Source organism: Rhineura floridana, chromosome 1, assembly GCF_030035675.1.
Source record: "Rhineura floridana isolate rRhiFlo1 chromosome 1, rRhiFlo1.hap2, whole genome shotgun sequence".
NCBI lineage: Eukaryota > Metazoa > Chordata > Lepidosauria > Squamata > Rhineuridae > Rhineura > Rhineura floridana.
In genome coordinates this window covers 175,981,762-175,996,166 of record NC_084480.1, presented here as the reverse complement: position 1 = coordinate 175,996,166, position 14,405 = coordinate 175,981,762, and the positions used below count along the sequence as shown (strand labels likewise).

At 42.5% G+C, this 14,405-nt stretch overlaps 3 protein-coding genes across 6 annotated transcripts in view; 1 reads left to right on the top strand and 2 right to left on the bottom strand.

The window, feature by feature from the left end:
• Window positions 1–309: 309 nt before the first annotated feature.
• TADA2B (transcriptional adaptor 2B) lies at window positions 310–6,337 on the bottom strand. Its single transcript, XM_061587421.1, has 2 exons — window positions 5,213–6,337; window positions 310–1,735 (listed from the first exon to the last, which is right to left on the bottom strand). Exons 1-2 carry the CDS (start codon window positions 5,480–5,482, stop codon window positions 743–745), a joined length of 1,263 nt encoding a protein of 420 aa, XP_061443405.1. The 5' UTR covers window positions 5,483–6,337; the 3' UTR covers window positions 310–742.
• On the top strand, window positions 5,064–8,545 carry CCDC96 (coiled-coil domain containing 96). The gene is made up of 2 exons (XM_061587407.1): window positions 5,064–6,856; window positions 7,574–8,545. The coding sequence occupies exons 1-2, from the start codon at window positions 5,780–5,782 to the stop codon at window positions 8,117–8,119; spliced, it is 1,623 nt and encodes a 540-aa protein (XP_061443391.1). The 5' UTR covers window positions 5,064–5,779; the 3' UTR covers window positions 8,120–8,545.
• A 3,099-nt stretch (window positions 8,546–11,644) lies between these two features.
• The window catches only part of KIAA0232 (KIAA0232 ortholog), a 52,610-nt gene continuing 49,849 nt past the window's right edge, over window positions 11,645–14,405 (bottom strand). For all 4 annotated transcript variants that reach the window (XM_061587384.1, XM_061587367.1, XM_061587395.1 and 1 more), the window contains exon 12: window positions 11,645–14,130. In XM_061587384.1, the coding sequence (XP_061443368.1) occupies window positions 13,951–14,130 (180 nt within the window). In that variant the 3' untranslated portion in view covers window positions 11,645–13,950. The remainder of the gene's footprint in view (window positions 14,131–14,405) is intronic.

Genomic DNA, 14,405 nt, shown 5'->3' with positions numbered 1-14,405 from the left:
GAAAAGGCACACATCAGAGCTCCTACACAACCACCTCTGTGTTTAAAGTTGCAATGCCAGTTATTTGCCAAATGCCATATTCAACTAGATGGCAGAGCCAGTCTACCATGTGCACTCAAGAAAGTGACCAGACAACCTTTAACACCCTCTTGCCTTGAGTTCTTTATGTTTTTGCTACATGTAGCAAAACACATAGCTTTGCCAATGAACAATAAGGGTAGGCTCACAGCTGATACTCAATAAAAATCCTAATTTTCTGTGCTTTTGTAGTTCAGTATCCATGGTTCAGTAAAAGAAGACACATGCAGCCTAATCCTATGCAAGTTTACTTGACAGCGAAGTTCTACTGAATTTAGTCAGATTTACTCCCCAAGTGAAGTGTGCAGAGGATTGCAGCCTCACCCAGCACTATGTCCATAACACAAGCTCAAGTTTTTCACCCTCAGTCTATACAAATAGCTTGTATAGCACAGGTGGCGCTCAGTAACTACTATCACATTTGCTATACTAGTCAAAGTTAAGTGAGTCACCTGTCCCACAATATTTTTCGAAGATGACTTCCTCCCCCAAGGAAGTTGTGCGGATCACAAAGTGGGATTTAGTATTTGCATGATTCAATACAGAAGAATCCAGTTGAGGATTTTAAGCTCTTACTAGAAAAATCCTGTTTTAAGAAAAAGGGACGCAAGTAAACAGACTATTTGTTCATACTGATGCTATTTCAAAGCAGACAGAACAAGATTCAAGAAGCATCTCTGGATATCCAACCGCTTTCAGTTAAGAAGTTCAAAATTCTTTTCTTTAGTACCTTATCTAAGTAACTAGGAAGGCGACTTTTTGACGGAATGCCCTGCCTTTTTTGGAGATGATCTTTAATGATAATGGTTTTAACAGTCACATAACGTGCTGGACTCAGGTTAATAGAGCTACAGAGTACTTTCTCTCGGTCAGATAACAGTTCAAATCCAGGTAGGTTTTCAATTGCAGCAAATTCCCCATCTTTACCATCTTCTTTTCCCCTCTTAGTAGTACCAATATTTTTATTTTCTTTCCTTTTCTCTCGTTTGTGTCTAGCTGCTTCATATTCTGCAGATTCTTCCATTTTTGTTATACCATTCCTCCGATACCGCTGTAGTTCCCTAATCTTGGTTCGAAGTATCTTCTCCTTGTGCAAGTTTTCAAAGAAATCATCAAACTCCTTGCAAGACATAAACTGATAGAGAGACCTCAATTTTAACCTCAGTTCTTTTTCTTCTTTTGTGATCTTGCGTTTTGAAGGTTTTTCTTTGTCTCTTCTATCCTTGCCTAAAAAAGCAGGGACCAGGTTGTAGTCACGGGCAATGTTCTTTCGTCTCTGCCTTTCCTTCAGTTTTCTTACGTACATGTCTACATGAGCTCTTTTTAATTCTATTTCCACATCATCATCATCATAGTTTACTGAAAGGCCACTAATAAGGGTCTCAGCATCTTGGTCATATTCAATCTCATAATCATCTCTAAGTGGCATATATCCCAGTTGTTGTTGTTCAGCCACTGATATGTCGAGAGGTGGCAGAGGCATGGTTAAGCTAGGAGAAAGTGGGCCACCACTTGGGCAGGTGTGATCAGTCACTCTGTTTGGAATAATGTCAGGGATGCAGGCTTTCCCAAGGTTACCATGTATATACATGCTTACATAGTGTTCCATAACTTCCTGAGGTGTTCGTGATGCTCCAACATGAGCAGCCATATCTTCCTAAAATAAAATTAAAGAAATGAGAAACCTTAAGATTACAAGAACATATATGTACTAAATATCAATTTATAGATATGAGTACAGTGACGTTCCTTCATAAAACTAGGGTAATATTCCACATTATTTTCAATTTTACAGCTGCTGAATGCCAGGCCTTGTTCATACCAAGGAAGTATCCCAAAATAGCAACTATAGTTTATTGCATTCACAGATAAAGATTACAGTCCCAAAATGGAGCTTTTGTATCCATTCATTTCCCTATAAATTCACATTTTACTACGTACACATGAACCTGGAGCTCTAACAAAACATAGTAAATTGTATCCAATTGTGGCTTTGTCTTAGTGTAGGGGTTCTCATATTTTCTACCCCCAGGCCCACTTGGGATGGCTGTAAATTATTGCGGCCCACCACTTGCAAAATAGTAGGGGAAGAGTTTTGCCAGTCACAAATGATGACAGATGAAGGCAGTTTGTCCTAATCAACTGGAGGTTACTGACACCATTTTCTACTGATATTTGGAAATTGCTTAATTATTTGCTACAGCATTTTCATTGTGGTAAGAAATTCTGTAAGCTCAGCTTTCTTCAAGCTAAGTACCAACATTATTAGTATTGAGACAGCCTTCCTATTTTAGGCAGAATGTATTGATCCAGAGACTCTACATGGAGGCCTTTTTTTTATATTTTTCCCTTCCCACTCCCACAAGCCCCCATTCACCTTTCACACTCAACTTGTACCATATTCCCCACCCACAAACTACCACATTCATCCCTCCCCCTTGGTCCTTCTACACTCATTTCTTCCTCCTACTACAGCTTTCTTCTTGTATCCTTTCCAGTCCCAATTAATTATTAATAAATATGACCCTTTTATTTCATTTTCTGGTTTCCTTCAACACCTCAGGTCCTTTCCCCTCAGAGGAGGGAAATCTTTCCTCCCATTCCTATCCCTCCCCTGAACTTTTCTGTCTCCTGGTCACTTTTACTCAGTATGCCATGAGCTGCTGTTGTTGACACTGGCCCAACCAAGGGCTATGGCATAGCTAGGGGGCGAGACAGGCAAATGAGGAGCTACTGGGCAAGCCGTGGCACTGAGGTTCACCTGAAAGTGGCCCCAAGTCCACTGGTGAGTTCCAGCTCACTGTTTGAGAAACACTGTGCTACTGGAAAACACTTTTGTTTGCATAAGGTGAGGCATCTGATGTTCACATAACCCCCCAACCCAGCCTAGCCTCCCACATCCCCTCATATGTTGCTCCTGATGATTGGAGAAACCTCTGGAACAGTATGGGATATGGTGCAAAAGACTGCACTAAATGGAGGGAATTGGGGAAAAATTGGAGTCCTGCCTTGCACAAACAGAAGCGCTTTCTACTACCACAGCATTGAGCAGGGGGTTGGACTGAATGGCCTTATAGACCCCTTTCAACTCTACTATTTTGTGATTCTACCACAAAGCCACCATTGGCTACAATTCAATATTCGCAAAATTGCATTGAAGTGAGGACCGGAAGTATTTTATTTACCTTGCTTCTGACTCCAAGAAACATATTTATAACAGATTGCACAACTGTTGCCTCAGAATGCCAAAAGTGTAAGAATTTCCAAGACAGACTATTTTCAGACTGCAATTCTATGGGGCAAGGGGAGAGAGAACTGAAGACAGATTAACCACTTCACCCAGTGCTCTGCTGGGTTTGTGGAAGAGATGGAAGAGTATTCTAGCATTCCTTTGGCTTTTTCCAGGTTTTTAAAAAAACTAATTTCCCTCCTATTGTGAACCAGGGGAGGGAAATAAAGTAAACCAGCTCCTGGGCTGGAGTAGCTTTCTTGGGGAGTGTCAGGGGACTGGGAATGTATTGGATTTTTCAGATCCAAGTCTTCCTTTGATCTGCCCTTTTCAGCCCTATCAATGGAGCGCCAATGCTGCCACAGGAAGGAGGAAATCAGATACCTGGTCTCCCTCTCAAAACTCTCTCTCGGGGATTATAGAATTACAGGGACCAAGTATTAAGATATATTTAACTGTAATGATAACACCATCTCTGCCATCTTTTCGGCGCCTTTTGAAGACTTTCCTCTTTCAACAAGCCTTTTAAGTTGAGATCTATCCCAGTCTGCATCTGTGTTGGAATTGCTTTTTAATATGTTTTTTAACCCTTTTTTAAAGATGTTTTTAAAGCTTTTTAAAAAATGTTTTTAAAGTCGTTTTGTTTTGGTGTATTTTAAGGTCTGTTTTTATGATGTTTTGATGTGTTTTTAGTGCTTTTGTTTGCTGCCCTGGGCTCCTGCTGGGAGGAAAGGCGGGATATAAATCAAATAAAAAAATAAACACAGAATATGTCAATAGGCTCAAGGCAAGACCCTCAAGCAACCTTAATATTTCTTGTTTTAAGAAACAGAAAGAAAACTGAATTCTCCAGTTTTATCTATATAATCAAATACTGGCTTTGGAGCAGATATTCAGATACAAATAAAAAGAATTTCAGTGGAGAGTGTTACTTTATGTTACAATCAAATAATGTTATATCAAGTTTTTAAAGTGATGTTGTTGGGTAATGTTTTTATTGCCATTTTTCAGTCTGCCTTACATAACAAACAATACATACCATACGTAAGTGTGCAGTGATATATATTAGTATGCATGAAATACCCACTAAAACAGTAAAACAAACAAACAGAAAATGTGGTAAGAATGATTTTATTTTTCTTCAGCTGGTAAGTATACATTTGCTTTGCCTGATTTTATCTATACTTCTTTAGAAGTACATTTTACTATACTTGTCAGGCTCCAAAAAGCAGGTCTGTCAGCTCTGCAACTGCAGCACTCTGTCCCAGCTGAATTTTCAGAACCAAAGCATACATGTTACCAAGGTGGATATGACAATGATCATATGCCTTTTGCAAGAAAAAGTTGTGCAAAAACACTCCTGGCCACAGATGCCCCCTGACCATCCAGGACTGCTCCTAAATTGCAGCTTTGGGCCTTTAGAAGTGCAGCTCCATCAAAATCCCAGATCAGTTGTCAATTAGGAGAAAACACTTGGAATTAAATTACTATTTCCTCTTACAAGAAAGTTAACTTGGGAAAGAAGAACTTCTCCAAATAAAATTCACATAGCCAAAAGCAAGTACACAAGGCCACGGGAAAGGTTGGGTCAACAATTTGCTAATTTTCCTCAGAGAATTCTCACAATTTTTACCATTTCCCAAGGCATGATTAAAGAATGGTGCGGAGGGGAAAACTGTAGAGGAGGTAGCCGGTTATATTTGGAACTGGTGAGGACGCCACTTACTATCAATGGACCCTGAAAGGGGATATTGAGCCGTAACACCAGCTGAACAAGGGCCCACTACCCTGAGCTACAGCCATGGGGGCGGGGGGCGCCCAGGAAACCAGAGAGGCGCCCCCCCCCCGATGTGGGGAGAGCTGGATAATAGTTTTGGAAACGACCCGCTTTCCTCTCCTCCTCACCCAGTTGCCGAAGCCGAACTGTTCAATGGCGTCCAGGAGGAGCTGCTCCTCACGGCTGCTCCAACCGCCCTCGGCCTCAGCACCCCAGAGCGTAAAGCGCCCGCCGTCCACCAGCTGGTAGCCGTGCCAGCGCCGATGAGGTCCAATCTCAGCGCCTGCCGAGAAGCACTCAGGACAGAGCTCGATATCGGCACACTCGGTGCAGCGGAAGCGGAGCGAGCTCACCTCGGCCAAGCAATACACGCAATACTTTTTTCCTAGCTCCGCCATTTTGCTTCCCCTTCAAAGGAAAGAACTGGCGCAGCGCTGACGTTACAGATCGCGACGGGCAAGCTGCTCGCCCCCTATTAGCCTCCAGAAAGCTCTGTGGGCGCGGAGGGTTCCCCAAGCGAGAACGGCCAATCAGCTTGGACTCTTAGAACGCGTTTCCCTCGCAACCTCCAACCGAACCTCCCTCGCCTTTGATCGAGCAAGTGAAGTCTTGTTGCCCTAGAAACGGGACGAAACAGGTGGACTGGGAAGGGGACCCAAATCAAGAGATCGCTAAGTTGGATAAGCGAAAAAAGGATGATGGAGGCGGAGGGGGCAGTCCCGCCGATTCCCACCGAACCAGCGGAGGTGCCTGAGCATGCGGCTACGGCAGAAGTCGTGGAGGATTCCCGCGCCACTGGTACCGAGGAGGCGCCACTAGCAGTAGCGGAGGCGGCGGCAGAGGTTGCTGCTGCTGCTGAATTGGCGAGCGAAGGAGAGAGGATGGAACCAGTCGCCGAAGAGCCACCAGCATCGGAGGAAGCGGGCGAGGGCACGGCGGCGGACGAGGAAGAGCCGCCGCCGCCAGACGGAGCAGCCTCCAGCGATGGCGCGGGAGGAGGGGAGGGAGAGGAGGAGGAGGAGGGCGAGGGGGGTCCGGCTCCTCCTCCGGCCATAGTGGAGAGCGTGGTGAGGGAGGCGCCCTCGAACATCTCCCTGCGCGACGAGCTGCCCACCAGCGCCTCCTTCACCGAGGTGGAGCTGCTGGAGCCGCCGCCGCTGCAGGTGGGCGTGGAGCTGGGGCGCAGGATCAGCCTCAGCCTGCGGGAGCTGGAGCAGCGGCGCTTGAGCGGGGCATCGCTGGACGTCGGCAGCAGCTTAGAGAGCGACGAAGTCGAAGAGGCGGAAGCGGAGACCGAGCAGCAACGCGAGCAGCGCCTGGCGCAGGAGCAGCGGCATCGAGCGGAGCTGATCGAGCAGTACCGGCAGCTGGTGGCGGAGCGGAGCCGCCTCCACATCTACAACACGAAGCTGCAGGGCAAGCTGGGCGAGCTGCTGAACAAGGCCAAGGGCAAGGAGCGGGCCCGCGCCGAGCTAGAGCAGCACATATCGGACAAAGAGCAGCGCTACAGCCGCTACTTGGCCATGCTGGACGAGCTGCGGAACCAGCAGGCGGATGAGGTGACCTGGTTCCAGAAGCAGATCGATGCCGCTCAGGGCTCCTGCCATGAGAAGCTGACCAAGGTGGAGAGGGAGTGGAAGGCCTACCAGGCGGTCAAGAAGGAGGTGGCAGTATACACCATGGGGCGGCGTTTGGGGGGCAAGCAGGCGGCCATCCAGGAAGTCGACCAGATCCAAGCCAGAGAGCAGAGCAAAGAAAAGGAGATGACGGAGGTGAGACCAGTCTGCAAAAGGATGACCTAGATAGCCAGGTGCCACAGTGTAATGTGCTTGCTACTGTGATCGTTCACTCTAAACACCCCGCCCCCGAACCTCCGGCAATTTCATATCTCCATCTCCGTTAGTAGAGTGAACCAATGCATTTTAATCGTCTCCCTAAACGTAGATTGAAGGTGCCAGACTAATAAACTGTAAATGTCTCTCCTAACAACTTCTAAAGTAAAATTTGACAGTGGGAAAAATGGAAGGGGAGAGAGTTGGAGGCAGCGGCAAACAGGGAAAGACTAGTCATTTCCATTACCTGTATGTGGGCTTAGTAGCTATAGATGATGGAAGGAAGCTTATTACGGTGAGAGAAAAATAACAGATGACTTCCCAAGTTTCTGGTATTCAGAAGTATTTTAAAACTCAATATGATAGAGGTTTGTTCTTGGGGATCACAGCTGGTAATCACTGACAACATTCATGGGTTTGTAATAGAGTTTAACATAAGCTTCCAGCAGTTCCTATTACATCCCCAGTCACCACCCCCACCACCCCGCAATACTTTCTCTCACCTGGAAGAATTTAATCCCAAGCCAACTGTTCCACACAATCTCAGTGGGGGAATTGTGGCTGCTTCTATTCCATTTTTCCAATTCTTCAAATCTGCTTTGAGTTAAATTCTTTGGTAGGAGATTAGTAAGCTCACTTCAGCTTTTATCATTCTAGGTTCATCTGGAAAATATAAAGTTGAAACACAGGATCCAAAAACTTGAAGTAAGTTTAAAAGCCCAAGAGGAGTTGGCGGAAGGTCTGCATTTGATAGACTTTGAGCAGCTGAAGATAGAGAACCAAACCTACAATGAAAAGATTGAAGAGCGGAACGAGGAGCTTCTGAAACTTCGGAGAAAGATCACTAACACAGTGCAAGTTCTGACTCAAGTGAAGGAAAAATTGCAATTTGTGGAAGCAGAGAATCATGGTAAAAAGACTCAGCTAATGGCAATTGAGGCTCTGGTAGCCCAAAAACGAGATCTCCTGACTAAGACTAAACAGGCTCGGGATAAGCTGCGAATGGACAATCAGAGGCTTTGCCAGAAGTGTGGCTTACTTGGGAATGCACTATTGCTAAGGGACTTTGAAAGTAAGGTGGCTGCTGCTGAAATACTGAATGATAGGCTGGAGGTGCTGAAACGTCATCATGCTGCACTCTCCCTTACTTGCAAAGGAGTAAAGAAAAAAATCAGAGGGGTGAGATCTTTTCTACCACTCTAAACTATTTTGCTTTAAATGTCAAAAAGGGCAAAGTAGAGAGTGAATATGAGAAACTATAAAAGTTATTAAATAGCACATTGTTGTTTGTTCCTAGAATCTTTGTTCCAATATTGTGTATAAATCAGGAGACAAATCAACTTGTCTACAACTGTCAATTAAATTTTTTCAAAGTCAAACAGATAGTTGTGCTTAGTTTAATTAATTTCAAAAGGGTCTGGATCTGAGGATCAGTGTGAAACTATTAATGCCTTGATGTAAAAATAATTTTAATCAACTATTTAGGTGCTTCAGCACCCTTTCTGGGCCCTTTGTTGCTTTCAATGCATTTCCACCAAGCAATGTGGTAGATAATGTACCTTTATTTTTTTACTTGCCTTGTTCAAAAAAAATTAAAGGAAATATGTCATCTTGTCCTTGCCATTTTAACCAACTATCTGTTGTATGTGTATTAGCCTATATTTAAAACTTCAATGCATTTTGTGGTACTAATCTAATGCTATGGTTGCTCTTTACTTCCTTTGACTTTTCTAAGAGAAGCCTTTTCCCTCAGCAATGACAGCTCTTGAAAGTTGAGAAGCTGCCCCTAAGTAGGTCAGAGAAAAGTTGGATGTTCAGTGGAGGGTGAGAGAAATACTCGAGAGATTGTAAGGAGCGCGTGTATATGTTTGAAGGGCTTGGGGGGGGTTGTGAACAGCTTTTGTTTAGGTAATGGGGGTGGAAGAAAGATCCCTTTTCAACCGGGTTGAGGTTGGGAGTGATCTTTGAGTAGCAGAGATCGTTTCCCTAACCCACAGCCTAAGTATTGACAAAGGGAGCCTTTATTTCTAGCTTCAAGAAAGAAACTCAAGTCATGAATTTTCTAGATGTTTTTAGACAAACTCTGTGTGTCAAACCTCCAGTTTCAGGGTAATACTGACACACCTCAGTAATAACAATCCTGTAAGGTAATTGACATCAGTGTGGTATAAGAGGGGGGCCAGGACCATGAATAAGGGCCCCACTAATGGTCTGTTTTTGCACGGGTTTCTAACCTTTGAGCCTGTGGGCACATTTGACATTTTGAAAAGTGTTGGAGTGTTACCCCAAAATGCCGGGGGGGGGAGGCATGGCCATTCACAAGATGTTGGGAGTGACCTCTCTCGCGCGCACGCGCGAGAAACTATCCTATCCATCTGCAATCCTGTGTTCAGTGGGACTTCAAAGTAGTTCTACATAAGATTTGCTTGTCATCCCAAGGAAAGGAAAACGCCCCAAGTCCCCAAGAAAATAAAATGGTGCTCTTACTCTTCCCACTAGCTTGGCCATTCCTCCTGGCTGGTTCTGCTGCCATCAAGAGTCACCACCTTGGGATGTGGAGAAAGAGTGAATAAAGCCGGAAGCCAGTTTTTCTAGGTTTTAACAGTCCTCTCCCTCAACAGTCATCACCAAGCTGCTCCATCAGGCTATAGAAGGGCAGAGAGATGGGACTGTGGGCCCTTTGCATCAACTCTGCTGAAAAACACACATTTGGCTCCTCCAAATTTTCCCATGTGTGCTATTCACTACAAGAGCTCTGCAACTAAGCACCAATAGTGCCTCAGCTTGCTTGTCCCTTTTCCTTTTGTATAACATCTCCTGCTGGGAGAAAGGGCGGGATATAAATTTAATAAGTAAATCAATAAATAATGTGCCTGAGGACAGCTGATATTTGTGGAGCTTGTTTTTGTTGAGGAATAAAATGACAATGCTAACAGCACCAACGAATCTTCCAGTGCCTGTACTGGTGCACAGTAGTTCAAGAGCTGGAAAGAGAGAGCCTGGTGCTTTTTTTTTTTTTTAGCCTTGAGAAAAACCCATCTTGTTGAGAACTTGCTAGGTGCTTTGGCTATTGTTCATGTGTGTATAGTGTCTGAAGGACACTGAGTGACCAGCGTCAGAACACCCAGAGCACTCTTGATGACCAAGTAATGAACTGAACCTGGACTGCACCCAGCATTTCATGTATATGGTAATACAGGGCAAGTTGCTAAGTAGGAAATGATGAATGTAACACTTAAGCACTGTTTGCTGCTTTAGTTAACATCTTCTGAATTCTTCAATATACATAGACCTGCACAACAAAGCTGATATACAAAAGTGGTTCCTTCCCTATTTGTGGCTAACAGGAGAAATTTCAGATACCTATTGCTTGGCACCCTCTCTCATTTCTTTGTGGGAATAACCAAGGCCTGCTCAAACCCATCAAAAAGATAATGCCTAAATCACAGTGTCTGCATTGCTTCTCCTTTCCTTGGATTAATAGGTGTGCAAGGAAGCTGGTGTCAATTTTTCTAGTCTTTGCAGCCATCCATTTCTTAGGAGAGCTTAAGTCCATGAGAGCTACTGATATCAAAGCAGATGAGGTAAAGGGCAAGGTGGGAACAAAAAAAGAAACCACACTAAACAAAGTCTGAAGAGAAAAAGGAGGAAATGGGGAGAGTTGTTTGCAGTGGACCTATGGAGTGCTGAGAGCAGGGAAGAAGAAAAAAGTGCTATGGGATATCAAAATATCTGTGGGATGGGGAAAAGAAAAAGGGTGGTAGCAGACCTGTGATGTGGGAGAGTGAAGAGAATCCACAGAGAAGAGAATATTCTATAGGGCACAGAGAGAAAAAGGGGATTAACATAAAATGAGTTAAAAATAACAAGAATGGTGACAAAAATACTTTCTTACAATTACTATGTGGCCAATCTTGAGTTAATAGAAGTGACTACCAGCAAATTTTGAATTGTCTGCCCTAGGCTACTTAAACAGCTCATCTAACTAAAGGAGTCTGAAAAGAGTGGAAGCACAGTGTTACAAAGAACTTCAAGATGAAATAAAAGGAACCAGTAAGGAAGCTTTACAACTGCAAGCACAAAAGCACAATAAACTAGAGACTCAGATCTTGATGGTATAACTGCTGTGATTTAATCGGTGAACAGAGATGAGATTGCTGGTTATGACTGTGAAATGTGGCACCTACCCTTTGGAATTTTCTCCCCATAAATATTAGACAGGCACCATCTGTTATCTTTTGGGTGCCTACTGAAGACCTTCCTCTTTTAACCAGCCTTTTAAGTAGAGACCTGATTCCAATCTGTGTCTTTATTGGAATTGCTTTTTAAGATATTTTATTAGATGCTTTGTTTTAAGATACTTTAAGGTCTGTTTTTAAGATATTTTAGAGTGTTTTTAGTGCTTTATTTGCTGCCCTGGGCTCCTTCTGAGAAGAAGGGTGGGATATAAATTTGATAAATAAATAGGTGTACAGTAAGGCCCCGCTTTACAGTGCTTCGCTAATGCAGTGGTCTCAGTTAGATGCAATTAGACTAAAGCGCCTCATACGGCGGTTTTCAGGCATCGTGCACCATTCTATTCAATGAGTTCCGCTTTTCAGCAGGGGTCCGGAACATAACCCGCCGTATGAGTGGGTCCCTACTGTATTAGAAGGCTCAAATCAGTAACAATGTTGCTCTGAGCAGAAATTTTGTACGTTGATAAGAATACAGACAAAACAATGGAACTGTTCTTTTATCTTTTATTTGGTGTTAAGTAACTCCACAAAAAACAAATTCAGTTACTCTGGTGTATGTGAAATCAGAACAATACCACCACTTGAAGCAAAAAAGTAGAAACAAATTCAGCCCAGGAATGAAAAACTGATACTTCAGTGCTATGGATATGCAATGCGCTTCATACCACAGTGCATTTCAGCATCTCCACTTTTAAATTATCCTTGCGAAAAAACAAAAACAAACTCACACATCAACCTCCTCACTGGAAAGCTTCAGAATTTTATCCATTCAGTTACAGAACAAATAAATATCTGTTATTGCCCACATGTGTAACGTACATTTTCAAAGGTGTTAAAATATTAAATCATAATGTAACCAAACTGCCTTTCACTGAGATCTATCTAAATAAGCTGAGTTTTAAAAGGTGTGGGTTCTCCCCGCATCCTAATGTTTCCATTTGGGCATTTCTTATGCTAATAATGACTTACTAGTTAAGTTAATCATTATGATTTATCAGTTTCATTCTTTTTGTTTTCATGTTGACAGACAATATTCTCAGTGCATGTGCTATACAACATTGTTAAGGAAGCTCCAGAAGAAAGTAAATTTATAAAAATTTATCCAGAATCCCAAATAAGAAAAAAAACCCAACACTGTAAAGATTTGTTGTATGAATGCTAAAATAATGTAGCTTAAAAGCAATTATTAACATTTCCCTGGAAAGTACAAACGAAGCCAATGGAGTAAAAGTGTCAACAGAAAGCATACATGCAAGCTTACAAGGTGTTGATACCCTAGATCTTAAGTCATGTACTATCAATTAAGAAAAGGCAACAAAACTCAGACTCAGTTCAGCTCACTAGCACAGAATAAAAATTTCAAAGCCAGTTCTGCTTACTATTTCAAACAACTATAATTGTTAGGAGTTTCTTGCCTATCAAAATTAATGGCTTAGCATTTTCAAGTCAATAGTAAACTTTCTGCACTTTCCGATGTCTTAAACATGCTGCTATTGTATAGATCTTTTTTAAAAATCATGAAATGGTATAAACCAATATTGCTCCTCCTGGCTCTTATGATTTGCATAATACGTTAGTAGCACAGGGAGTTGATAGTCTTGCACAGTTACAACTTGACAGATGCACTGACATGTTAAAATAAACTTTAAGAGCAAGTCACATAAAGCAACAATCACTACTGCAATCATACATGTAAGTCGTCATCATGTTCCCCACTCCCACCCACAACACACAACTTACTCCTAACATTCTCTCAGGACACAAAGATCGCTACAAGGTTTACTAAATTAGAGCCACAATAGCAGCTAACTGCAGGAGCCACTGGATTTATTTTGAGTGACACACTAATCTGTGCATACAAAATATTGAACATTGACTCTTGAGATTGTTTCATTCAGGCCAAATCTTTGCAGCTTGTGAAAAAGCTCATTGTCTGCTAAATTTATCCAAGGGGTTTCACAATAGAATCCAAAGTACACTTACTAGTAAGTACCATTGAAATAAGTGTGCTCGGCAATCAAGCCATAGAGTCATTTTGTTTTTAATCTACTTTACAGCAGTGAGCCTTGAAAGAGATGAATGAGGAAGAGATGAGAGGGAAGAAAAGAAAAAAATAGTGTCTTTCTCATGCCAGCAAAAATCCTTGGCTTCTTCAGTTAGCAAGAACAAACAATAATTTCAACTGTGTTAGTTTATATTGAGTTAAGAGGAGAGATCCTAGAAGAGAAAACACAGTTTCTGAAAGTCTCTAAAGCACAGCCCTAGTATTCTTACTCCCAACGTTTTATAAGATCTCAAAGACTGGACAAGCCATACATGCTTTCCTCTCACATTCAGAAAGGCACTGATAGATTACAGTGTTAAGTATTTATCTCCCAAATCTTAAAAGCCTAAATGTGCCAAAAGATAAAATCTCTGAATAGCTGTAGACACTGCAATGCTAGTAAGATAGTAATACTGATAGGGCTACAGTTAAAAATAAAAATAAGTGCAGCTAGGATGCAAAGAGCAGTGATACTACCAAGACAAATCACATGCACGTCCATTCTTGATTTGACAACACAATCTACTCTAGGTCCAAATAGCCAAGGAGCTAACAGTTTGGAGGGAGAAAAAAAGCCTTTAATGGGACCATGTTCAATGGGACTATTGAAAATAAAATATCAAAAAGAGAAAGATAAATACACTTCTGAATCCATTAACTGAAGGGGAAACTTAATTCATTGTTGAGTCAGACCCTCAGGAAGAGTTTTCCATCTCATGTTTTTAAAGCCATCTTTTTTTATTCTGCTGTTCTTATAGGTGAGTTCGAGAGAAAAGCTCATCTTCACAAGGATCTGCCCATCCATTTCCACCTTCTGATGCTGTGCCTTCAGAGCTGGAGCTGTCACTGGAATACAGTTTCTTTCTAAAGCCATTTGATTTTGTTTCAGAACTTCTAGGATCCGCACACCTTGCTTCATGTACAGAGGAAACCTAAAGGTTTAAGAAATCTTAATGTTATTACATTATGATTACACATCTTGACCAGGATCCATGGGAAGTTCTATGTACATAATAGGGGCTTTCCTTCTCCATCACCATCCTTCTAACAGTATCCCGAGGCCTGTCAAATCTATAGTAGGATTCAATATGATGTGAAGAGCTGTGGCTGAAAAGGAAAGAAAGCAATCCTTCCCCTGCAACCGGAAGTGTTTCCATTCACACATGAGCCCTCTTTAGGCATTCTTCTCATGTAAACATACTCAAGT

Bases quoted from the DNA above. Each gene is read 5' to 3' on its own strand.
- CCDC96 (XM_061587407.1), top strand. From the start codon at position 5,780: ATGATGGAGGCGGAGGGGGCAGTCCCGCCGATTCCCACCGAACCAGCG. The intron at 6,857-7,573 runs GTGAGACCAGTC...TTATCATTCTAG, and splicing joins AAGAAAAGGAGATGACGGAG to GTTCATCTGGAAAATATAAA.
- TADA2B (XM_061587421.1), bottom strand. From the start codon at position 5,482: ATGGCGGAGCTAGGAAAAAAGTATTGCGTGTATTGCTTGGCCGAGGTG. The intron at 1,736-5,212 runs GTGAGGAGGAGA...ATTTTATTTTAG, and splicing joins AGTTCGGCTTCGGCAACTGG to GAAGATATGGCTGCTCATGT.